Raw genomic sequence first — 27308 nt, forward strand, 5'->3', positions numbered from 1 at the left:
AGGCTTTGATTCACGAATATGATGGTGGACAATGTTTAACCAGTTCCTGTCCTTTGTTAACCTGCTGAACTTAAATGAACCACAAAATTACAGCTTATATCTCGATTAAAGGTTGACATATACATGGGAAAACTGGCCCGTTTATTATAATCCGAAATAGAAAATATCTTATTGTATCAAATATTTTATGTATTTCAAGGTATCAACATACCTAAAGTGTGGATTTATGATACTGAATGCTGTATATATAACTAGAGATGCTCCCTGGCAGTGGTAAACCAAACAATTTGAACGAACAGTGGTGCATCAGAAGATGACTTCTATAGCAGCTTTATTGGTAAAAAACTTGGTTCTTTAATGGTGTTGGAGCATGTTCTATAGATATCAATTGTTACCCAGGTTCTTCACCAGTCAAAACTTTATAGGAGAGTGGCAAAGAGAAAAACACCATCATATCAAATCTTGACTAGAGTTCATGAGAGGCATGAGGGAGACACCATGGTCAAGTGGGTGAAAGGGCCCCGATCCCCACTGTGAAGCACAGTGTGGCAGCATCATGCTGTGGGAATGCTTCTCAGCAGTCGGCCCTGAAAGACTTGTGAAGGTAGAGGTAAAAATGAATGCAGAAAAATATAGGAAAATCCAAGAGGGCAATCTTATTCAGATTGCAAGAGAACCACGGCTTGGGAGAAGATTTATTTTCTTGTAAGACAATGTCCTCATGCATTAGGAGTGAGGAAAAATCTATAAAGCATAGTACTGCGATATTTTGCATGGCAATATTGTATCTATTCACGTTTGCCAAGTATTTTTTCAAATTAATTGCTAATATAAACTGAAGTCTATGATACTGGAAAACAAAATCAATTGCTTTTTCTGCCCACTTGATGATGCTGTGGCCCCTTGTCCAGTGAGGTTGGCAGAGGTGACGGACATAGAGCAGGAGAAAGTTATTACAACAGATATAGCAGCACCAGAGACAGGACATTAGGAATGCAAGCAGGGCACAAAGGAGATGGACATGAAACATAGGGGTTTGCAAGGAGTGCCGACTGAAAATACAATACCGCATATATATGGGCAAGCCCTATGCTAAATCAGCTAAAAAGCTGAAAAAATGGTAAAGATAGCAATATATGGAATCCCAATATTCAATGTACTGCAGAATAAAATTCGCACCCAATTACTGTGATATCCAATCGCCAGGCCACTAGTGATTCCCACCTCTATGAAGCACACAGTGAAAGCTACACAGAAATGGTTTCAAGACAACCGAGTCAAAGCCCTGACCTCAATCCAATAGGATATGGAGATGGACTTGAAAAAGGCTGTTCACACCTGATCCCGATGCAACCTGACACAGCAAGAGCAGTTTTACAAAGAAGAATAAAGATAAATTGCTGTGTCCAGGTGTGCAAGCATGACTGAGATCTATCCACACAGACTGAGTGCTGTGATTGCAGCCAAAGGTAAATCTACTGTATACTTGTGGGAAGGAGGTGAATATTTATGCAGTCATTTATTTTACATCACATATTTTAATTCAAGTGACATTACCTTGAAGAAATCTTTTTTCACTTTGACATTTAAGAGTTTTTTCTATTCATTTATTTTTGTCAAAAAAAAAAGCCTAATTATATTATATTGACCATTTATAAAATCAATAGAGGGTAAACCTTTCAAGGGGGTGAATAATGTTAATAGGCACTGTAAATATCAATTAAATGAGGACATGTAATTGATTAAACGGAACTAGACAAATGGTCTAAAAGAGTCAAGTGTGTCAGATATATGAATCCTGCAAAGCTTAGTTTTGGTTTGGCAAATCTAACTAAAAATTGTAATTATTGGTATTGATATGTGTGGATGAATAACAAGTGAAACCAATTAGGCTGGGGTGTTTTTTATGGGAACGGTATGCCTTCTTGTTTGTTTGGTGTTCTGGGATAGATTATCAAGACAGAGTTATTTGTGCAGTTTTGGCAAGTCGGCAGAAAGTGTGACTGATGAACATGAAGCTCTATAACCTGACCCTTGACCACCAAAATCAAATCATTTTACCCTAATGTCAAAGTGGAAATTTATGCAAAGTCTGAGAAGAATCTCTTGAAGCATTCTTGAGATAATGTGATTACAAGCAATGGATGAATCTAAGGGGAAATAAGCATTGCCTTTGACCAGTGTTAATTCAAGCAGCTATTTAGTCTTAGTCCTTGAATTAAAATGCATTTAAGTTTATTCACATTTTATACATTTTTAACCTTTACAGTTTTAGTCGCTTGAGCTATTGCTGGCCTGGATACATAAAAACAAGCTTGAGACAAGAGAAAAGAAATTCTCTGTTTAGCACATGATCCATATTTAAATGATGGAACATAAAACTGCATCATCCCCAACAACTAAATGAAAAAAAAAAAATCAAAACAATCTTCAAAAAGATAAATAAATGAACAAAATCCAAAACTACCCAGCTGTTTTGAAGCCATCACAAAAGTGTTTTTTGTGGTGAAGAGGAGAAAAGGCTGCAAAAATAGACACTGTTTACAAAAAAAGAGTGAAATCAAATATTTTTTCAACTGAAGAGCCAGTCAGCAAGCTCTCATCCAGACAGCCTCAAGCCTGCAGATTCAATACGCTGAATCACTGATAAGGGCTGACGGCTGACACTCACACTGTTTGTGACGTCTGACTGTTTCAGCTTTTGCAGGCTTTCTCATAACTATCAACTCTGACGTTAGAGTACAGCACAATACTGGGAGATCTGGAGCTATGAAACACAATAATGTGGGGAAGACTTATCCTAACTATGTAGTAGGATGATCACCGTGTCAGATTTTTAAACGCTGATTTAATTCAGGGATAACCAAGGGATTTTGATAGATTTTCCAGCACAACACCAACTAAATAAATGTCCACAGCACCTGGTATTAGAAACTTTCTTTTTTTAAGGACAAAAAATTGCACATAAACACCTACACACTGACTAAACTTCATAAATCTGTTGTTTCAAAAACAAAATTTCCAAAATCAGACAGTTAGGCAGCTTTTGTTATATCCCATGTACTTTTTAAGTGTTTAAGTATTGCAATTTTTGGCAACCTTAAGGTAGAGTAGTAACCAAACAATGCAAATGCAATGTTTCAGGGGCTTCTGTTGCATATACAGTCAAGAGCATAAGCATTAGACATATAGGGCGATACTGATTCATCATGGGGCTAAACATGTCACAATCTGGGGCTGGAGAGGTAGGGAGAGAGGCCAGGGTCAAGCACAACACATGTTTAAGCCATGCTTACTCTTCACATTCATCTTTTACCCTCCCCTAAAGGACTTTGCATATTACCAGGGGCATGGGAAAATAATCTGTGTTAAAAAGTAAAGACATCCAGAGCACAAACGGGGTTGTGTCATCTCTCCTTCCTGCCTGTTGGTGCCCTCTGGCAGCTTACTCGCCACATCTACGCCTTACTTTAGCATTAATTTTGCCTTAAAGTTCTGCACAGTACTGTACATTGAAGTATTTATTAACTCCTGGTTGATCTAGTTGGTTTAAAGTTTTATTTTTACCTTTCAAGAAACCTCAGTACCTCTTGTGCTCCATTTAAAAATCCTATTTCCTCCTCTAAGTTCTACGTCTTTCGCCCCAAAAAAGACTCTTCATTACATTCCTTTTATATTTTGGTGTAATTTTTGCACTTGGGCATTATTTTTCGGTGAAATGACCCAAATGTTAAATCCTCAACAACTCAAGGGAACTGAAAATCCTTGACCGACCTACAGTGAAGTTTGATGAGATTTGCGGCACTGAGATGACAAACTTCCCGATAAAGACGGTGACGCAGGGTCTGTTTAAACTTCAAAATTAAAAGACTGAAGAACAGAAGTTGTAAAGATTTTACTAACATTTAGATTTGAATGAAGCTTTGTGATCAACATATACGTCCCGTCTCTTTCCCAGTGACATCTTAAAGTTTATTACTGATGTTGTGGTTGGTTTGTTTGGCTGGTGAATCTATTGTGACTCCTGATGTGTTGTTTATGTACAATGATAATTCATTTTAAAAGCTCAAATATCAAAGTGTTATTCTTTACCGCTGTCTTTGCACCTGCACAAATGCTGTTATCTTAGTAGAAACTGTCCTGAACTGACACAGCAGAAACACCATCGTAGGGGGCACGCCTGTCTCGCCGCCCACAGCGTTCCCTTGATCAGCAGCCAGATTAATCCTCTTGTTGACTCTGCACCTGTACCAGCAAGAGTCTAACTTCTGCATGATCAGTGTTGCAGACATGGCTGATACTGAGCATGCAAACTCAGTACAGCTGTGTCTTTAGCTCAGTCGGGTGCCGCCCTGTCAGTCCCTAGGCTGCGAAGCTGCTGACCAAGCGAGGGGAGCTGATCGTGTCAATGGCTGATTAGAGAGTCCCTGAGGTGGGGTGGGACCGGTGAATCCTCTGCTCGTCTAATTACTGACTTAATGAGTCCTTAGCTGAAGCCCATGTGGGTGGAGAAGCCTCCAGAGACGAGCTAGAGAGATGGGCTTTATAAATCACCTTTTTCTTTGGCCTCTTGCACCCTGCACTCAGAGGTGAACACACAGAGCAGCTGTGTCAGAAGGTCGCTCAGGTGAGAGGAGACACATTAAAGGTGAGAAAGACTTGTACCTGAGAATGCAGCTTGAGCCAGAAACATCCCAGCCTCTCTAGACAATTTACAGTAGGCCAAAATTTATATTGAATAGAGCCAAAAGGAATGTAATCCTGGCCCACCTTCATCATATCCTCTAGTGGAGGGATTTGCCCAGTGTGAAGTGTTTAGGGTGCCAATGCAGGACAGTACAGACAAGATGAATAGAGGCTATGTTTAGCAACACAAACAGGGTGATGAATGTGTAAACTTTTATATAGAGCTCCTTTTGTGTTTCCCCAGTGTTTCACATTAGGTCAAAAAGTCCTTCAAAACACAGGAAGAAAGGGTTTTCTGTCAGTGCATACTTTGTCCAGCAAGGTCAAATAGTAGCCAATTTATCTCCTGATGTCTTCTCTCCAACACAAATCAATGAAGGAAATAACAACTAAGTAGATTCACATAAAAATCTCTCTTACCCACAATTTCAAAAATCAATCTGCACAGTGTTCCATCCATGCAACAGTTTTGCTTCGGCACATGCCCTGACCCACTGGGTCTGTTTCTGAAGCAGAGAGTGCAGTATAGTGCTGCACAGCTCAGCTTAGCTCAGCAAAGAGCAGAGGATTCATGAGAACACGTAGGGATAAATAAAAGAATAACACACAAGCAAACATCATCCCTGCTGGATATTTTACAGTCAACTATAAGTGATACTATGAGAAAGGGGATGCGTTTAGGAACAACAGCAACTCAGCCAAAAAATGGAGGACCTCATAAAATCACAGTGGGGTCAACAACTGCTACTGCACATGGTGCGTACAAGTCACAAAGGCTCTGCAGATTTCATAGCTGAAGAGCTCTGAACTTCTCCTGGAATTAATGTAAGCACAAAAACTGTAGGGAATGGAAGGCATGGGGAATGGAATGTGTTTCCATGGCTGTGCAGCTGCATGCAAGCCTTGCATCACCAAATCTGATGCAAAGTATCAGATGGAGCGGTGTGAAGCACACCAGCACTGGACTGTGGGGTTATGAATCACACTTCTCTGTTTTCCAGACTTGGTTTGGGAGATGCTGAGAAGACATTATCTGCTTGAATGCACTGTGTGCACTGTAAAGGTTGGGTAGGGGTTAATGGTATGGGGCTGTTTTTCAGGGTTTGGGCTAGACCCCTTATCTCCATTGTAGGGCAATTTTAATGTGAAAACATACCAAGATATTTTGGACAATGCTATGCTCCCAACTTGATGGCAACAGTTTAGGGAAGGCCCTTTGCTATGTCAGCATGACACTACCTTGGTACACAAAGCAAGGACTTTAAAGACATGGTTTGATGAATTTGGTGGGGAAGAACTTGCACACAGAGCCCTGACCTCAACCCACTGAGCACCTTTGGGATGAACTGAAGCAGAGATCAGGAACCAGGTGTTCTCGTTCAACATCCCTGCCTGACCTCATAAAAACTCTACAGAATGATTCGGCACAAATCCTCTTCCAAAATCTAATCAAGTCATCCATGCATCAGAGTGGACATTTCTGGAAAGTTTGGAGAAGATCCCTCAAAAGGTTCTTGAGATATCCTAATCACAAAAAAGGCCTGGGCAGATGTACGGACAACCTGAAAACATAATATCTCCAGGCACACAAAGCTTTACCACTTCACCCTACATCTCAAACACAGAGCAACATGGTTTGTACATGCAAACTAAAATGAACTTTTACATGTGAACAACATTGCTTGCTGCTTAACAAGGCCCTTAGGAGCTGCAGTCCATATGAACTAAAGCAGTCATATCAGAAGTGTTAAGAGTGGGCGGACGGATGTCAAGCTCTTGCTTGATATAAATGAACGCTGCCCGAAGTGAGGCAGCTTTAGGATCTCAAAGCCTGTAAGTAACTAGACTTAATGAGTGTCTTTGAAGTGACTCTTGGTAATATAGATTCCTTTTATATAATAAAAAAAAAAAAAAAATTATATATATATATATATATATATATATATATATATATATATATATATATATATATATATATATATATATATATATATATCTCAAAGCACCCTGTTTTTCTCTTCACTGATAGATGGGTTCCTTGACAACTGTGTGACAGGAGTAACTTTTTTTTCCCTCACTGTCTTTCTATTTAAAACTTTCCAGTTCACTTGCAGTGATGATGTAATGTAGTAGATTTCCATGCCATGCCTTTGCTTTGCATGTCACCTGCGTAATACATTTGCATAGTAAAAATGGAGCTGGTGTTCCCCTCACATGTGAATGACAAATTACAGTTTTGAAAACGAGGTCAGGACAAACCTCAGATGGAAATGTGGAAGCTGAGTGTCAAGGCTGACGTTTTCATCTTACCTGTAGTGTACATGTGTGACTGTAGGAGGCCTGTAGCCAAAGATCCAGGTCTGGATGTCCATGGGTCTTGCCTTGGGGTACGCTATGGTCACATCTATTACCCACTGCAGGCCTTTACGTTTAGTACCTGCCCAAGAGGAAAAAAAATATACATTAAGTGAATTAAGATGACTTTAACATTTTACATTTAATATACTTTTTGATACAATGTTCCATAGGCATACAATCTACAAAATTATGAGCAACAAATTAGTGTATTATAGATAGTGTTAAGGGGTTTACCTGCAATTCTGGTATCTAAAATTGCAAAACACTTAATATTGGGAACTCAGAACTTGTTCATTTTTGTTGCCACAGTATTGAGACTGCTACTTATGTTTGATTTTTACTTGAATCAAATTGGAGTTTGAAAATCTGGCATTGTGACAACCCTAATGTAGGCTTGCTACCTTGAATAACAAACCACAATGCTCAAGCCCGCAAATGGTAAAGAGTCAAAGGCCCTTCTTTGGATGAGATCCTTGCCATAATCAGAGGCCTAACGTCTGCCTAACAGCTAAAGATGAGCATATCTGACTACCAGGCATCCCATAGGAGTTTCATATGACAGCAGTACTGCCAAATCAAGGCTGGTCTTAAGCCAAAGTGACTGACTGAAAACAGGCTTTTTAACTGAAGGTCCAACTTTACTGAATTTGGCTGAGAGCTACATTCATGAGTCACACTGAAGCAAACATTTCAAAATCAAGTCTGTTTTCCATACATAATTTAGACTCCTAAAAGTACAGAAGAAGAGTAAACTTTACATTTCCCAATGTTCATTTTTATCAGTTAGACCTGGAATAAAAGGAATGAAAACATTGAGAAAGAAGTGGTAAACATTTATGCCAGTGTTAATGCAGTCAGCTATGTACTCAGTGATAGCTAACTTCTAATAGGATTAAAAATAATAAACTAAAGCAGGTGTATCCAAGGGAAGGGGTCATTTTCTATTAATATCAGCCTCTTGCCTGTTCTTCACTCTCGTTCTACAGGACTGAACCGGTCTGAAAAGCCCAATTTCAAATGAAAGCACCAACAGCTTTTAGTTTCAGGAACCAATAGTTAAAGGAAACAAAAGGTCTGTCAAGCTTGTTGACGTCTGTGTTTCTATCTTTATATATTCAGTAAATTACTAACTGCTTTTTAAAGAGGAATTATTGTACTTAACTGCAAGATTACCTAAAAAAGATTGGCAGGAATTGTTATTTGGACACTGCAACAATAGAAAACATGACTGTAATTCAGGCTGCAATGCTCTGTCTTGTGATAGACAAAATAACGGATAAGAGATACCAGCAACTTTTATACCTGATGTGTGGAAGCATTTTGGTGTCCCAGAGTCAAGAAATGAGAAAGGAGAAAAGGAGACAGACAACCAAAAACAATATGCAGACACTGCTAGACTGCTGTGACACAGCTGATAGGGAATACAATCAACATAAGAAGCCACATGGTAAATCATCACCCGGGAAAGATTTAAGTAAATATATTGAGCAGAATCCAGCCAGGCCAAGAGACACCTAAGGAGGTGTTCACAATCCCACTTCTCCCACAACAGCACGAGGGCTCAACAGGGACATACAGCAATCTAAAATGAAGGTTTTAGAAGGTGAGTACTTGGGGGTTAAAATATGGATTGCCTTGTGAGTGCACCCTGAGACAACAAACAAATTTTAATGGATATAGCTGAAATTGACTATGAAATAAAATGCTTCAAGTAGGTCCCTTCCAACAAAATGCACCGAGCTCCTCCAAAGACTCCTTGTCCCTGCAGTGGTAATGCAGCTGAGGTATAATGTGGCTTTGAAAGTAAGGTAAAATATCTTTCTCCAGAGTGTCAACAGTTGTCAGTATTGAGTTGTAAATCTTGAGAAACATCAAAGAGTTGACCTACACATTGCTTAAAGTCATATGTCTTTAATTCTGACAGCTTTTGCATAAAGCATTAGAGCTGGTATTCTAAACCTGTCCAAACCTGTCATTTACTGTACACACAGATTCAAAACCAATCATTACACTTAACTCTGGATTTTGACAGCAAAAAACGTGCATAAAAGTTGAAGTCATTCTTGAAGCCCTTCAGATCTAAAATGAGGAAACATGAGCAGTCCCTTGTATGGATCTAAAAACGAGGCTGATGTGAAGCAGTGCAGCACACTGACAGCTTGTTACAGTCCAGTCTGATGTTACTTTGCACTTCCCTCTCAGAGCAGAGCAGCTCCTTTATGAGAGGTAAACATGCCATGCCTGTGTGACAGGGAGAGGCTACATTTTACAACTGAACAGCTTACATTACAACCAGACAGTGCTGACAGCAGTAAAACTGGGAATGTTGCTAACAAGACATAATTTTAGCTTTTTCACACACATAAAATACAGTAAAATGTGTAGTGGGGGGTTAAAGTCTGAAATCACGACAACCTTAGCAGAGGCCATTGATGTGCTGCAGCTGTTCATATCTGATTTATCTTGCATATTTATCCATGATACTCTACATGCTTCATCCTAAAACACTGATAGGATTTGATTTGTATGTCATATTTATTTTGTGCTTTATACTCCTATAACAATAAATATATTATGGGAAAACTTCATAAAGAAACAACATGTTGCAAATATAATGGATTCCTTCCTATTATTAGAATCAACTTCATTGGCCTGCTGATCACACATAAAAGGAATGTGACTCAAGTACAACTTTGCTCTCTATGTGCAAACACTGACCTCCAGTTCAATAGACAATAGTGCAGTGTATGCTCAGTGAGTTAAAAGGTACATAACTGTAACAGATACACATATGGACAAAACTACTTGACCACACCTGCTAATTATTGTATTCAGGGGTTTTAATCAGACCCATTGCTACAGGTGTATAAAATCAAGCACCTAGCTATGCAGTCTCTATATGTGATACAAAATGATTTATTCTGATGGGCTCAGTTACTTCAAGCGTGGTACTGTGATGGATGCCACCTTTGCAATAAGACAATTCATAAAATTTCCTCCATGCTGGAAAATCCACAGTCACCATAAGTGATATAATTATAAAGTGGAAGCGTTTAAGAACATTAGCAACTCAGTCACAAAGCAGAAGGCCAAAAAAAAATACTAAAGAGTGGGGTCAACACCTGCGAAGGCACATCATGCATTGAAGTTGCTGATGCTCTGCTGGTTCCATGGCTGAAGATTTCTGAACTTCCACCGGCATTAATGTCAACACAGAACTATGTGGCAGGAGTTTCATGGAGTGGGTTTCCATGGCTGATGCAAACCTCGCATCCGAAGTCAAATGCCAAGTGGTTCAACGTAGGGCTGGGCAATTAATCGCGAATTAGATTAAATCGCAATTAGGCTTGCTGCAATTTTCAAATCGCAGTAGGAGCAATATTTCATGATTAATCACAGCATAGTGATGTGATTAACTTGATTAATTTTTTTAATTGATTAACAGCACAATTTTTTTTTTTTTAACTTTTTGGAAGGCATCTGGTAACCTCCCAAGGGGGTCCCGACCCCCAGGTTGAGAACCACTGCTTTCAAATACACTGACACTGGACTGTGAAGCAAAGAAAGCATGTTCTGTGGAGTCATGAATCACACATCTCTGTTTGGCAGTCATATGAATGAGTCTAGGTTAGATAGATGCTGGGAGAACATTCCCTGCCTGACTACAGTGTGCCAGCTATGAAGTGTGATGGAGGAGGGATGTAGTATGGGGCTGTTTTCCAGGATTTGAGAAAGGCCCCTTATCTCCAGCGATGGGCAATCTTGTCTCCTTTATTGTATGATTATTTTTGGGAATCATTTAGCCTTTTGGTTAGGATAACTGAAGGGAGACAGGAAACACAGCCAAGACCAAACAGCGCCAAGACCAGGAAATCAATCCTGCAACTTGTGCGTTGAGGACTGTGGAATCTATAATGTGTAACGGCTCCTGAAGGGAAATTTTAACACTTCACCTTATACCCCTTTCCCACTGGCCGAAAAACCCGTTTAAACACGCTAACAATCGGCTCCTGTCGGCAGTGGGAAAGGCTCTAATCGGCATTCAGACCCGCGTCGACTGACCCTGCAATGGACACGGGTTTTTATCAGCTCGCCTTCAGTCGGCTCCAGTGGGAGTCACTGTCCATACGCAGCTGGAAAGAGAGATCCTTTTCAAATGATATAATCTATTAACCTTTCATTTATTTATTTATTGCATTATTTGCCTCTTGGAAATGATCACATCGGTCCTCTTCTTTTGTTTGTTTTTACACAGAAACTTTAAAGCCTTAAAGCCTGATGCGCGGCTGCTGCTGGAGGAGACAGAATAGGCAGAGGTTTCACAGCATGGCAGCGCTGATTAACGGCACATATAAACACAAAAAATGCTTTTCTGGCTCACTCTTGTCATAATGAAGATGTCTGCTGAAAGCTATTATTTTTTCATGAACAAGTCAGGCTTCTACAGCCTTGGATTTCTCATGGTTTATCACATGAAGCGCAGCACTTCCTGCATACAAACGCAGCTGGAGAATGGGAAACTTTTCTAAAAGGTTGTTTCTATTTCCCTTTATTATATGTCGGCTCCTAGACAATGACTATATATTCTTCCTTAAATCTCATTCTGAAAACTGCCGTCTCCTCCATCAGCTGTTAAGCCGGATGACAGCTGATGGAGGAGACCGGAGTTTGGCAGGCTGAAGTTTCTGTTTTAAATCATCAAAAAGATCGATGTTTGTCTAATATTTCCAAGAAGAAGATAGATGTGAAAAACTGAAATAGAAACATTGTTTAGAAAAGGTTCTCCTTAAATTTATTTAGCTCATAAGTAGGAAGTGCTGCACTTTACTGGATAATCCATGAGAAATTCAAGGCTGTAGGAGCTGAATATGTCAGTAGAACATTGATTACTCTCAGCGGATATCTTTGTTACAGAAAGACTGAGCTAGAAAAGCATTTCAGTGTCTATATGTGCAGTGAAATTTCGTTGTCGTGCTGCAATGGGTGTATATAGCCTTTCAAAACGACATTCATATTTCCCTTTTCACATTTCTCTGCTTGCTGCGTTCTTAAGCCCGCTCTCTACGACTTAACAGGCTGAATTGCTGGCGACGCCATTAGACGGCTTCATTCGAGCTGCAACGCTCAGTTCAGACTGCTGCGGCTCATTCTAGAACCGTCTTGCATTGCGACTCTTTGGTCTGAACTGGGCTTTAACTGTGTTTCGGGGTGTTAATGATGATTTCTCCAACGTGATGACATCAGCTTGATGCACCAGAGGAAAAAAAACAAAACAAAAAAACAGCCACGCAGCTCGCCTACTGGCGATCAGACCCGGGTCTGCTGGCAATGGGAAAGGAGTCACTTGCGGATTGTTAGCGGGTTTACCCGCGTTTGAAAAACCTGCATTTACACGCTAATTTTAGTGGGAAAGCGGTATTAGACATTTGGGACAACGCTATGCTTCCAACTTAGTGGCAACATTTTGGAGAAGGCCTTTTTCTATACCAATATGAATGTACCCCAAAGCAAGGACTATAACCCATTCCATCCACTAAATTATCTTTGAAACTTGTCACTTGTCACTGTATGGGGTTTATTTTTACTACTACTCTTATTCTTTCTTCATTAAATAATAGAACTTGTATGCTCTTTTTAAAAACATTTTTCTATGCCTGTGTTTTGGCTGTTCAACAACTAAGAAAAAAACTCTCCCTGGGGATCAATTAAGGCTAAAATTATCATCCTGGCATGAGTAACAGTATAACTTTTGAGTTTTTATTTTTGTGAAATTTTAACCACCATCGTTAAAATTTCCTCTCTAACAAAGCATTTGTTGTTTCCAGTAAAAGCTTCAAGGCCAAATGCTGTTTACTTTTTATTGGGATTGTGCTTGCTGGCTGCATATGTTTGCCTACATGGATGACAAGGACAGAGGACCATAAATGAACTCTTCAAAAATGCACACTTTGTTTTACTAGAACTTTAGTGCTCCCTGAAAATGACAGATAAAGAAGCAAAGCTGCTGATATGCTGGCTGCTGGCTCGTGTATATGGCTGTTAAAGTTATTTGATAGGTATTCTTGGTATTGACTGGCATGGCTCACACAACATCCCTCCCTGTGTGGGTAACTGGATCCAGATCTCTGTCCAAGTGTGCTGAAAGGCGGCGATCGTCTCCCATGTATGAGCCAAGGTATTGCCGGTGCCCTCACTATAAGCTGAGACAAACAATACTGTAATAACAGCAGCAGCGGTAATTTAAAATGACATCAGAGACGTCCCGTCCTTTGTAAACAGCCAGAGGAAGGAAGCACACTGGCAGGTACCTGGCTCTCTATCAGGCCACTCTGCAGGCAAATTACTATGCTGTAAGAACACACCTGTCCCTCCCACTGACCAAACGCGGACTTAACATCCTCTGATTGGTTGGTGCTCACAAATATATTCATCTTAGGATCACATGGAACTCCATTTCTACAGCTGTGAACTTTGCCTTCCTGCCAACTGTAAATACTTTTATTTTACAACACATAAATCTTATCAGTCTAAAGACTTCTCCTGCAGGCTGTGAACTACACTGGCAACCGGTGACCCATGTGCTTTGTGTTGGTGCTGAGCAGTGTTTTTAGCCCGCTTGACATTGCATGGCTGATACACAGCGGCACACACATTTCCATCAAATCCTATTTTCTCCAAGTGGCCCATTTGTCTGTGAGTGAGTCAGCAAGCTCTGGGCAACCTCTGCAGAGCATCAGGGAGGGTCAGAGGGAGACAGAGCTGTGTCTTTGATCAGCCCTACACATACACAAACACACACAGTACAGAGCACAGGATAGAGAGGGGCATAGTACTCTTGTGGGTATGTGTGTGTGCTTTTTTTTCTTGCCCTAGGTTTTAATGCCATTAGCTAGATGCAAGTGGAAGGACGAGCACTACTGCAGCTGCCGGCTTCCCCTCCTCCTGAGCTGCAGAAGAGAGGATAGAACATAAGAGTGTAAATGAAAATACAGGGAAATAAAGTGGAATAACTATATGCAAAATAAGAGTACTACAGCATATGATAAGAAAAAGATTACGCCTTAAAGTGTTGAAAATCTCCCTTCCTTCAGAGGTCATAAACAAACCTCTGCTGTCATCAGCATTTGTTGACACTGATGAGATGGTTAAGACTTTGTGCCAAGTTAGCACAAAAGCTAAAACAAAAATGTGCACACACAGCACATCATTTAGCACATAAATGAGGCTGTGCTTGCCTTTATCTTTATTTTACGAGAGCGGATAAAGACGTACTCCTCCTCTGGTTTGACAGCCTGTCCTGCAGACGGATGAACGGACAGCATCTCTCCGTTAGTGCTGAGGCTGTGGGACTCAGAGCTGTGTTAGCAAACCAGTGGAGGGCGAAAGTCCCTGAGCCACATTCTCAATAGTGCTGGCCCAAAGTCTGTACAAATTACTATTAACACAGCAGACCCCTCATATTGATTCTGAACTGCAGCCAGGAGAGTCTACTGGGTAAACTGAGAGAGGACAAGCAAGAGAGACTTAATGTAACTGTATGTTTAAGTCTATCTGAACATTGTGCTTTTTCTCTCTGATGGCCCGAGAAGCTGTTTAGCTTTAGATAATTCTGCTTTGGAAGAGAGATAGAGAGGGGATGACATGCTGAGAACATGCAACCAGGGCAGTGAGGACCTGCCTCTAGACATGGTCTCGCTGCTCTACCAACACCAAAACCCATGACCAGTATATCAAAATTAAGAAGACAGGGGTCTGTCTCTTACAACAAAGCACTGGGATCCATGTCAGGCTGGGCATACATGGTGCGATTTTAAGTCAAATGTATAAAAATTATGGTGGACTATCAGCTCACAACTCATCACTCGTGCTCACACAGTATGGTCCAATGGTCGGGCGTGACCTGAACGATCACAATGTAAGAGTTAAATCTGGACGGACTATGACAAATGTCAATAAAGTTTAACCTTGAAACTTGACATAACTTCAGTTATGAATTTGAGTTATACAAACAAGGACTAACTTACTCCAACGGACAGTCGTTGAAGTCATGTCTATCTGTATTACACTTGACTTATACCTGTAGTTCAAATACAAACACTGACAAAATCATTCTTAAGTTCTTGTACTTAAAGCATCAACAGCCAAATCATAAATATCCCCAGTCAGCATGAGGCTACAGACATGCCCAGCTCATTTCTATAGGAGGATAGGGAGATGCATTAAAAAGGCCCGCCTGCTATCGGCATGGTGACCTTGACATAGACTGACAATTTGCTCAAGTGTAATCAGGACAAAAAAGTCCTGCTTCATGACAATGGCCCTCCTCTTTCAAACCTGCGTAGAACCCAGCGCAGATTTGGGTGTAGAAACTTTTTTACTACAAGGTTCATGCGTGATCTATGAAACATGCTTATTTGGCCAATATCAGTTCACGACTGAGCGATTGATGATTAATACGTAACATGAATAAAACGCCCCTGTATTTTCACGGTTAAGCTAGCGTCATCCCCAGAGTTTAGGAAATAAGGGTATGCAGGGCGCGCCTAGTAGTTTGAGGCATGCCCCATTTACACAGACGGCACAGGTTTGAATCCAGTCTATGGCCATTTCCTGCATGTCTCTCCCCCCTCTCTCTGACTTTATCCACTGTCCTCCTCTATCAATAAAGGCAAAAAAAGCCCAAAATAAATCTTTAAAAAAAATCAACAAAAAAAAACAACAAAAAATGGGTTTATGTTATACCACATAAACACCTGCTCCCTTTCTAAGGGTTTTAGTCACCACACCAGAGAAGTAACAGAATATTAAACATTTGTAGTTTTCTAGCTTAAAAAGTGGAATAAAAGGTTATCAAAACTAGCACATGTGGAAGGAAATCACTGCTGCAGCATTCTTGGAGTCAACCAGACTCCAGCTGATGGGGACATAAAAGCGTGTTCTGACTCTTAAAAGAAGCAGCACCCAAACAGAAGGAGGATTTGAGCTTATCGTACACTCAGTCCAGACTGATAAATGTAAATCTGTGAGAGGAAATGACCGTACACCCAAACTTCTGGTGTAAGCATGTTTGATAAATGAGGGCCACCGTGCAAGTCTGCATTGGACGACCCAGTATGTATAACATATCAGAAATTCACTGGACTGTGATGGGCTGTCATGACTCAGTAACTGGGCCAGAATTGGCTTTAAATTATACAATGTATGCCCACTTTTACTCTGTGGTGTATTTGTGTTATCATCTGATATATTCAGTGCCGTTTCATTTCTGTTTTTTTTTTTCTAATTGTGATCAGCAAACTGACAGCTGATGAAAAATGTCTTTAAGCTAATAATCAGGCACTAAGTATCAAAGGAAACATTTGCGTTTAAGATCTTATATGAACCTTTTTTATGTAGAACTTAAACATATAAAAACAAATATTTAAGAATTCTCCATAAACTAATGCACAATTATTTATTCTGGACATATAATTAATTATTTTTGGAGAATACCCCATGAACCTCATGAACATTATAGATTCAATCCCAAGGATAGTGGCTGACTCAAAATGGGTTATAAAAAGAGCAAGAAACACTGAGAATTTGCCTGCGTCTTTGTTGATTTACCATCCTACCATAATTAAAATAGCACTTACTCTAAAGGCTAAAACACTGTAAATAATTAGGGGTTGGTAAGAATAATGTAAAAAGGAAAACAAGGAAAAAAGACCACTTAAAAACAGGTAATAAACAAGTAATATTATATTAGTCTGACTTATCAGTAGACAATATGAACAAAGAAACCCGTGGAAAAGTCTGGTTCAAATTCGTTTGGAGTTTGTTTTCGCTCTTTTTTTAAAGATATTTTCAAATTATTGCAAATACAATTTTTCAATACCAACAGCTGTAATTGAGAGTCATTTCCCTGCTCAGCTGCAGTATTCAGGGCCAGTCTCTAGACAGATAATTTATTCTCCTTCTTATGCCCATTGCGGTTCCAGGGACCTTGATGCAATTTCAGACACCTTCGTGCATGTCACCGTTTTTAGCTGCCGGGAATATAAGTCACCTTTCATTTAAAACTGTATGGCTGAGGACAACCAAATGGTGACAATTTCATGCTTTATTTTTCAAGTACGCTCCTTCACTGACAACATAAGATAATCAAACAAAAAAACAAACAAACGCAGAATTCCACAAAGACCAAAAGCTCCTAAAGCATATGTCCATCATTCAGAAGGAAAAGCCAGGGTTCAGCATGTTTTGAAGCGAGGAAGCTCATATTTTTTCCTCTTTCTGAGGTTTGATTATGCCAGAGAGACTTACAAAATTTTATCAAACAGGAAGGATTCGAGTGTGGCTTTGATATCGTTTCATTTCTTTTTCTTTAATTAAGCAGGAACTCTACGATGAAATTCTCAAAATAATAACTGTGGTTTTCTTTTCTGTGGATTAAAATATCTAAAGGGGTTTAAAAGGTGGGAAAACACTGAAGACACTAGAGGCCTCTAAGGATAAGATACAAACAATGCCATTAAAGTCAATTAAGGCTGGTAAATAACCACCACTTGTATCGATTTGATACAATTTCCCTTTAATCTGAGTAAAAAAAAAAGTCTGTTAATTTAATGTAAAATTAAAGTCATAAGATCTGTTTGGGGATTAAAATAGGCCTTCAAATACTTCAGTGGATGATTAAGAAATCATCACTCTGTTTTTGGTCTGTATGTCTGTTACTTACCTGTCTGGTTTGGGGTCCCGGTGTCGCCCCCCACACTGCCGTTCTCCTGTTGGGCTGAAAGGGTTTTCAGGATAATGTGGGTGGCCCCAAGACGCGGCAACGTGACGTGGGTCAAGTGGGGGAGAGAGTTTTTCTTTGCAAACAATTGGCTGGTTTCCCGCCGCTTGCGCAGGAAGCCGCCCTCGGGAAACAGCACTATCCACTTCCTGTCGCGGCTGTGGTAGTATTTGTCTAGGTGATCTTTCAGGTAGACCAGCTGCTTGTCTCGGTGAGCTTTACCCTGCAAGAAACAGGAAACATGCCAGTGAATATATACAAGTAAAACATGTGGTGGCAGCTTCCTGAGCAGATTCAGTTTGTTTCAGCCTTTTAAACTCAATTGAATTGAATAAGGTTCTGCCTCTTTAGTGACATACCTAATGCCACTTTCCATGTGAAGACAATACGACAGGAACGTATTCCTTTTGTGACATCCCTGTGTTGTCAATTATAATACACTTACAGCAGTAAAATATATCATCAAGCAAGACCAATTGATTAAACAGCATGTGATTCATAGTGGTGGGGGCAGTTACTGGTACATGCCATGGCCTCTCTGTGTCATGTCCTCAGTCATGGCACAAGCCACTGATGTCATGACATATATGCTACTAGTTATTGCATATGCCACTGAATTTGCAGCATATGTTACAGCCTCTTCACTTTTCTGTGACACTGAAATAGTCTTTAAATGAAGATTTTCAACAGAGGAGCACAGAGGACTGAGAGATGAAGACCTTTGACTCTACTTCAGTCTTAGTGACCGTTTTATTTGTTCTAAATTAAAAGAAAACCTCTTGAGACTTTACTGGAATATTACATTCAAGAAACACTGACGGACAACCTGAAAATATAATGCCTCTGGCCACAGCTATTGCTAGCATAGAGGCATGAAAAGGGGTCTAAAAACTAGGTGACTACTTAAAAAAAAAGCAATTATCTCAAACAGCTGTTTAACTTTTTTATTTGCCCTCAGGAAGAACTGATCATGGCTAAGTGTTCGATTCAAGATCTTTGTAGGAAACAAATGAAAACACACTGGTAAAAATCAAAACAACTGTGTGCAATAACATCATGAAGCACTCGGAGCAGCTTTAATGGTACAATTTAAAAGGATGCAAAAATAATGGCCTTGACAACATTAGGAGCATTATCAGTGACGGCAGGGGGAGGAGCAGGATTGATTTTTATTCAGGCCCTGTCAAAAGCCATTTCAAATACATTAGTATAACTGGGACTGACTCTTGGTCATGTGAGCCTGCACAAGCTGTTTGTAGTAAACGTACTGACAGAGTAATGAAAATAGTCAAACATCTTCAGTTCTGCTACAAGGTCTTGAAGAATCAAAAAGACACACAATGTACTCCTCAACAAGACCTTGACGGTTTTGCTGTGGTTGCAATGCAGAGAAATGTACCTACAAGGTTGATGTTGGAGTACAACAGTGCTGAAGTGTGGAGTCCCTCTTTCTTCCTCAATGTCAGACTGTTTATCCACAGCTGAAGGACTTTGATTTATGGTGACTTATACAAAAGTGAACAACCTTCTCAGCTTGTTTCAGCAGTTCTCTCATGTGCTCTTGACAACTCAAACCATGAATACAAACACAGGCACCTATCTAAAGCAGACTCAGCTAGTAGGGGAGCAACGGTTCTTGCATTCGTGCAAGTAGTCCCACAACAAATACATCTGAACCATAAAAAAAGACAAAACAAATCAAATGTGACAGCATTTATCCATCTATATTATAGTAATGCTGGTATATGTGGTTATAAACCGCTATTAAACCACCAACGAAGAAGAAGAAGTAGCCGTCATATCAAAACACACAAAGGAGAAAGTCTGCTCCCGGCTTCCGCTGCAAGAGAAGCAGAGCAGTGAGACCTGCTGTCCGTTTCTCCCTCTCCTCATCTAACCACTGTTTTTTTAAAAAACCTCCGGATGTAAAAGCAAAAAGGGTCTAAGAAATTACTGCCACTACTGCATTTTAAAGACTGAACACTAGAGAACACCAATGAAAGATATGTATTTAAGCGCTCTTCTCAGTCTGGTTGTATCCTGTGCTTGTATGAGCTAGTCTGGGATCCCTCACTGACTGAGTCAGGATTTTGCATGAGCAATCACTGCACTAGCTTGTTTTTTTATTCAAAACAGTGTTACAGCACTCTTCATAAATCATAAATTAGACATTGTTTTAAAAAGACATATTATAATTTGCAAATAAATTTATTTTACCTTTGTAAACCTGGAGATATTGGCCTCAAAACTGAGGTACGGACCGAACAGTGACCTCTGAACAAGTTACAGCCCTATCAGCTAGATAAACTAAATCAGCTTCCTCCAGCTCCTACTGTAAGTTGGAAAGCACCATTTGTATATAAATCCCAGCTTTGCGCATCCTAAAACAACAAACAAGGATTGCTTTTTTAGGGTAGCATCCACTATTAAGTTTTAGAGGTTGAAAACACCTACAGTATCCAGGCAAAAACGTTCAATCACAGCTCTGTGTCCCAAGTATCTGAGCTCCTGCCATCAAAGCCTGCTGTGTTGTGCATAATGATGCTGGAGACATGTCTGCCATCCTGAGTGGACAGCAGATGCTTGTGAGGCAGGGGCAGATGACTGCTGCGCTGCGTGGATGTGTGAAGTGTTTGGTTGAAGGATGTCAAGAATGCTCACACAAGGATGCCAGGAGGGATCACAGATAGAGGATGGCAGGAGAGGCTGAGTCTGCTCAGGCCGGCCTTCCACTCCAGCCTGTCTGGCTGTTTATAGGCTCACTGCGCTTCACCCTCGGCACACTGCCTGATGTGAAATTCCACAGGAAAGCATTTCCATGACCTAAAAATGTAATTCCCTCCTGCCATGGCTGTAGTTTCTCTGCAGCTCTAAAGATGAGTGAGAAATGTGTGGGCTTTTCTTTCAACGTGTGACAGAGGAAATGTGAAAGAACATGAGGTAATGATCTCTCAAAAGTCTGCTTGTCCTGAGAAACCCCAAAGAGAGAACATATCTGCTAATTAACAGCAGGAGTTAGAGCAGTACTTCCCAAACTTTTTCTGTCGGGCACACCTTTGGCAAATAGAAATATTTTCACTTTTCCTTCTTTGGGAACCACTGGCATAAGGACATGTCTTAGTCAAATTGCATTCTAAAATTTAAGACCTCTCACTGGTAAAAAATAGACTTTTTACAGCCTTAAATTTCAAAGGTTCAATTTAAGACTATTCAAGACTGTTTAAGGATTTGCAGGAACCCTGAAAATGTCTGCAAAGAGGCTGTATTTGCATCTGCACTGCACGTGTTTTTGTTGACAAAACAGCACATTATGAAACAAGAACTGTGGGAGCTGACTGTAGATTTTAAAACGTTTTTTCTGTCTCTGCTTGTTGGCTGGCTGATGCTAGCTAGCTTGCTTTCAATAGCAATCAGCCTGATGTCATGAATTTGTTTGAATAAGTATTAAATTACAGCCTTTCAGTCTGGTTGCTATTATGTAACTGTACATTAATTTTCATAAAGAATATTAGTTCAGTGTTTTGGTTGGACTCTTCATCTGGAATTAACCCCTCAGATTCAAATGATATTCCAGGAATCCCCTGACCAGCAATGACACTGCAGTCACCACGTGTAGGCCCATCAGAGCAGGCTGCCCCATAACAAAGGGTCAGTCTGACCGGTCTGGGCCGTGCAGCCCTCCCACATTACTGCCCACTGCCTTTATCCCTCTCAGAGGACAACACGGCCGTCTGAAGTCTGCAAACATTTTTATCGTCCAGCTGGAACAAGCAGATGGGGAGCGACTCCACTTTTGACTTTTGCAGAGTGCAGTGTAGCCAGGATGTTGAAAGAGTTTGCGTGTGGCTTAAAGGTCTGTGTTTAAAGCTTGAGATCTTTGGGGAAGAAAAAAAAAATTGTACACATGTAAAGGAAGAAAACAAGTCATGTTCAAGCAAAAACTGCTTGCACAGATTTGCAGGGCAGCCTTAACGGATCTAGGTGTAGACAGTGTTCACTATTTAATGCAGAGCAGGTGTATGTATATTTCTGAGAGTCAAATACAGGGGTGAATATAAAAACAAACGTATCACTAAATAGAAGCGTGTTCAGCTTAACATTTATTTGTTGCTCTCTAAGGCAATTCACATACTGCAAGATAATCAGGCCAATTTTGGGCTTTTCTCCCCTGCAGACCCAGACTTCACTAACTACATTTTCAAAGATTTTTTGAATGCCTAACTTCATGGGAGTTTTGTTCAAGATTGCAATAGCGGATATATTTTTGTAGACTTAGGCTGGCCTTACACCAGAAGACTTGAAAGACTCTAAAAAGACTGGCATTTAAAGACAATTTGTCTGCAAGCCGTTCAGTTTTAAGTCTCAGACTTAGATTTTGCAAAGACTGTCTGTCACTAACTACAAGACTACAACACAATTCATTTTGAGATTATTTCCCATCATGCATCTGGTGGAAATTCACAACAACTTTTTGAGCAGAGAACAAGATGTAGAAGATGGAGCTCACATTTGAGTTTATATCTCTAGGTTAATATATCTGAGTTAACAGTCAGATGTTTTTAAATCATTTACATCAAGTCCAAACAAAAGGAAAGTTAAACACAAAGCAACTCTGCATGTTACTGCAACAACCGAGGAACTAACCAGGAAACACTTCAGAATAAGAGTACCGTATGAAAACGCTAGTCGTCCCACCACAAAAAAAAAAAAAAAAAAAAAAAACTGATCAGGCTTTTACTTTGAAAATCTCAGGGGCAGGTTACCGCACCTGTCATGTCAGCCTGGAATTAATTGACAGACAAGGCACACAGACACACAGGTGCAGAGATCTGACTGCAGCTCTGAGCAGAAAAGTTTTTCAGTCTCTTGAGATCTGAGCAGACATTCAGCGGCTCTAGATTGATCTACACCTACTGGACGTGGACGACAGTCACTTCACTGAGAAACACAATTTGCGAAAGACCAGACTGAGGACTTACGATAATATCAAACATGTTTGATATTGTTGTAACAGCAAGACTGAAGAAAAACTACCTCAAAATGGCTAAAATCGAGTCTTACCTTACCTTACATCTAACAACTGAGACAACAGGAGCGAGCTGCAACTTTAGCAAGACTCCCATGATTTTACTCTGACTTTGGAATTTTGTCTGCGACTTTGAAATTGGAGGAAAAGTCATTAGGTGTGAGGCCACCTTAAGAGTCCTTGGAGTTGAGCAGAAGTTTAATGTTACTGTTTTATACTGCTGTCCTTGAAGGCATCATTATATATGGGATAACAGCCTGGCATGGTCCCTCATCTGTTTAGTTTAAATCACAGGTAACTCGTCTTGTGCAGACTGCGATGAAAATCATGGATGTCAAAAAGCACCCATCTCTTCTGTTGTAAGGCAGGCACAGAAAACTGTATCTGATCTGAAAGTGATGATTGGATGCTACAAGGTTAACTAGCAGCTGGTTACATTTAGTTTGTTTAACTCAAAAGCATATTTGACAGCAAGATTTGAGGGTAGAAACTCTGATTGTTGGTGAATGAATCTGTTAGTGTGGTGCCATGTTAGCCATCTCATTGAACACCACACAGCATTTCAACAAAACAGTTAAATCTGTCATTGTTTGTCATCATGAGTGGTGTCTGTCACATTTTTAAACCTGGTTAAGATTTTAAAAATCTGTACCGTGTGTACCAGGCTATACCTGTCTGATGAAGAAGTCCCCATGGATCAAGGACACTAGGCCAAAGTTGGTATATTTGAATACATGGTCCATCAGCCACATCATTTTTCGTACCACCTGAGAAAAGGAAGAAAAAAATGCAATTAAAATTTCTAACAAACCCATCAACAGAAATTTACCTGTCAGCAAAGTGCGCGACTTTGTTTTAACACCAGAGACCCAAACTGATGTGCAGCCCCTCTGAGCTCTTCTAACCTCATGACCTGCACTGATGCAGCTTTGGCTTACTGTCCTTTCACTGCTAAGAGGATAAACTGGGCCAGGGATACAGTTGTTGAGGCAGATCATGTCAACATGTTTGTGCAGTGCAGCTCCAGTGCAGAGCCAGCCTCAGCCAAAGTCTTAACAAAAAAAAAACACAACAACAACACAGCTGCCCCTGCCATCACAGAAAATCACAGCACACCTCTAGGAGGATTTGAGTGGCAGGACTGCCAGCTGCACTTTGTAAAGGCCAAGTCAAATAACTGAATTTTGAGTGAAAAGTGGTGGACTCTACTACCAGGGCTGACAGATAATGTGACTTCCCTCTGATTTTCCTTTTTTAAACCTAATTATGCTGCAGATCACATTTTTCCAGTTAAAGAAGCATGCGTGTAATTAATTTGTTAATAATAAAGTTAAATTGCTCTGTAAACCAAGTCAGTATAAGAAGTAGCAACAACCTTATATGTGAGAAGCTGGCTAATTCTCTCCTCAGAAAGTGAAACCATATACGCCGGCACTGCTAACATTTGATATGATGAGGGATCAACTGCTAACTGCTTCCAGTGTTATCTACTAGTGCAGGAAACAGTTTATCATTGAGCTACTCTGTATTTTAATGATGCACATTAAACTATGAAGCTCAAGCATTTATTTCACCGTGTCAAAATAATTCTAAAATAGCCTGCACAATATGAGAAAATATTTCTTTACGCTTAACATCACGATGACTGGTTTAAAGATAAGAAAACAACCTAAACAGCATAAGGGATGGGGATTGAAACCCGGGTCTGTGTGGAAATACCCGAAAATCAATAACGTTTCAGCTTATCCATACTGCTATCGAGTCTCACAGGCTCTGTGACGTAACGTCCTTTTAAGATATAACTGGTGTAAAAAATACATCAGATCTTTCAGGGGGAACATATACTAAAAGCACATCGGTATTGTGCATCACCAGAATGTGGAACCTTCAACTGTCGGCTTAAGGAAGAAAGACTCTGCCTGCGCTGGGAGTAACATGCTCTCATACCACTACTTCAGCTGCTTCAGGACAGTTTTCTTCTTCAGCTGCTCAGATAAATGCTGAAAAGTGCTCCAACACTTTGTAGCAAGTCCTGTTTGTTAAAAATACTAATCCAGTGTAGAAATCCGTGGTGGAATTTGGCAGAAAGGTTGCATATATTGGTTTTGAAGGTTCACAATTAGTGCATTAATTTTTCAAATCAAAATCAACTGCATGTTTTATTGTCCCTTTCAACACCTTGGTTAAGGCCCCTCAGTGTCTCCCTGCAGCCACAGTGTTATAAAATAAGTCCACCGCTGCTCCTTAATGTCTCATTTCACTTTGAAAACTCACAAACAGCCCAGTGGACACATCAACAGACATCTAAACCTTTGCAACATCCTCTTATTTAATTTTTAATCCATAAAAAGTTCCTTTTTCTGTGTTTAATCCTTTTATCTACCAATAAAAGTAGGTCTGTATCCAAACAGGAAGTCAATTACTCTTAGTTAAAGACAGCAGAAAATTTTTAAAAATGATAAAAAAAACAAAACAAAACAAAACAAAAAAAAAAACCAGTTCAAGTGCAAAATATCTGAATTTTAAAATGAGATAGAAAGGGTGTGATTGATCAAAATTAACCACAGAAATACAGAGTTTAATCGGGATCAAAAATTTTAATAATTTGACAGCCCTAATTCTGAAATATCAGCATATTGGCAGAATTCGAACATCATGCTTCCCTATTTAAAATAACAGATGGGCCAGGTCCGATCCAATATTGGTATCAGGTCTGCTATTTACATTAGTTTTAGATATCAGACATTAGACTGACAGTGCCGATCCGTGTCACCTATCCAAATTCAAGCGTTTTTTGCTTGGCTGTGAATGCACTGCACAATTCCACTGCTAGCTTAGCAGTGTGCTTTGTGACAGACAACAGCTGTTTGAGTCCATTCATCATATTTCACTCAGACACTGAGGGGCAGGCAGATAACAACTCAACCCCATTAGTGTTGGTGTGATTAATGTGAAGCCCAGTAAATAGGGAAAAAGGTGTTCTCTCCTCATTAGGTTTATGTCCACAGAATCCAAACACGAACTGATTGTACTTCATCTGCCAGTCTGTTACTTAATACGAGCTGCAGTGACTTGTATTACAATGGCTTAAATAACTGTTTAAATGCGTGTTTTAACTCACGACTCACTTGTTTTAAGTTCATGATTATTCAAAGAAGCAGGCTGTGGTGTTAAGCGAGGTCAGAGAAGCAGTTATAAAGAGTGACAGTGAGGCTGACTGTAAACACGGTGCTAAAGCTAAGCTAAATCAACGATAAACATAGTACTTCAGACAAATCCTTCACAATACAAGCCCATAATTGTTGTTTTCCTGAGGTGCTTTAATTGTGAACATGAAAATCATCAAGAAATGGAGGTAAATATCGGCTGAAATTTTGATATCTGCTGATACAGATATTAGGCCAATAATACTGTGCATCCCTATTAAGTTTAATGCATTTTAAAGTATTTTTAATTTTGAATAAGAAACACTGTTTCAAGTTTCTTCATTGACATGTCAAGCCTTCATCAATTAGTAAGTAATTCAGTCATCATTTTTATAGCAACTCCAAATGGTGAGTGGTGCTGCTGCTGGAGTCAGACACACATTCTTTAGTCATTTATTTAAAGCATGAACACATTACAGAACTTTGTTTTATGGCAGTTATTTAAGGGATACTGTGGTTATTTTTAAATACCCCAGGACATGGTTTAACCTCATTACAGCCCAGCACTGCAATGCATAAATCAAAACACATGTTAAAAATTAGTTTCGCTTTAGTTGCCCACCCCTATTGCCCATGCAATTAAAGAAGCAGCTGAGTCCTTCAAAGCACCTGATTAAAGCGATATTGATCAGTTGACACAGCTGCAAAGTGACTGACAGAACAGTCTAGAGATGTACACTTTGTAGGGAGATTGAGCTCCATGCAGTTGTTTCTTTAAAAAAGCCCTTTTTGCTTCAATTGATGCTGAAATCTGTTTTTAAACATTGTTTTTTGAAGCATGAGTTTCTGGAATAGCAGACAGCATCAGTATCCAGTTATATAATACTGATATAATCTTCATCTATATTAATTCTGCAAGACAACTCCTGCATATGTACATGGTGTGTCCTTTTGCATTTAAACATGGTGAGTGCATTATATGCATCGAGGAGGGGCATGTGTGGACATGTTTCCCTTCCTTTCATGTTGAAAATGTTCAGTGTGGAAGAATGCAAAGCAGCCACTGCTCTAATTTTTGCACATCTGTTGTTGTCCTGTCTGAAGAACTCTGCTGGTCACCTCAAACTCACGTTTTGTAATTTGAATGCAGCAAGCCACAGCACTGATCTTCTCCACCGTCTGCATCTGTGTCAAGTGTTTTGACTAGAAAAACACATCATCCCATCACTACGGCGCCCTCCTGATCTAAAAAAAGAACTTCCTTTCTGCTGTATTGACTCAGGAATGCACAAACATCACAACTTGATACCTTTCC

At 39.9% G+C, this 27308-nt stretch overlaps 1 protein-coding gene across 1 annotated transcript in view; it reads right to left on the reverse strand.

Moving 5' to 3' along the window:
* Positions 1 to 27308, reverse strand: part of lpgat1 (lysophosphatidylglycerol acyltransferase 1) — a 78341-nt gene that overhangs the window by 21854 nt on the left and 29179 nt on the right. The window contains exons 4-6 of the mRNA XM_041806003.1: positions 23519 to 23614; positions 17765 to 18044; positions 6997 to 7123 (exon numbers count right to left, since the gene is read on the reverse strand). Coding sequence (XP_041661937.1) covers positions 6997 to 7123; positions 17765 to 18044; positions 23519 to 23614 — 503 coding nt within the window. The remainder of the gene's footprint in view (positions 1 to 6996; positions 7124 to 17764; positions 18045 to 23518; positions 23615 to 27308) is intronic.

Source organism: Cheilinus undulatus, linkage group 14 (genome assembly GCF_018320785.1).
Source record: "Cheilinus undulatus linkage group 14, ASM1832078v1, whole genome shotgun sequence".
In the NCBI taxonomy this organism is placed as follows: domain Eukaryota; kingdom Metazoa; phylum Chordata; class Actinopteri; order Labriformes; family Labridae; genus Cheilinus; species Cheilinus undulatus.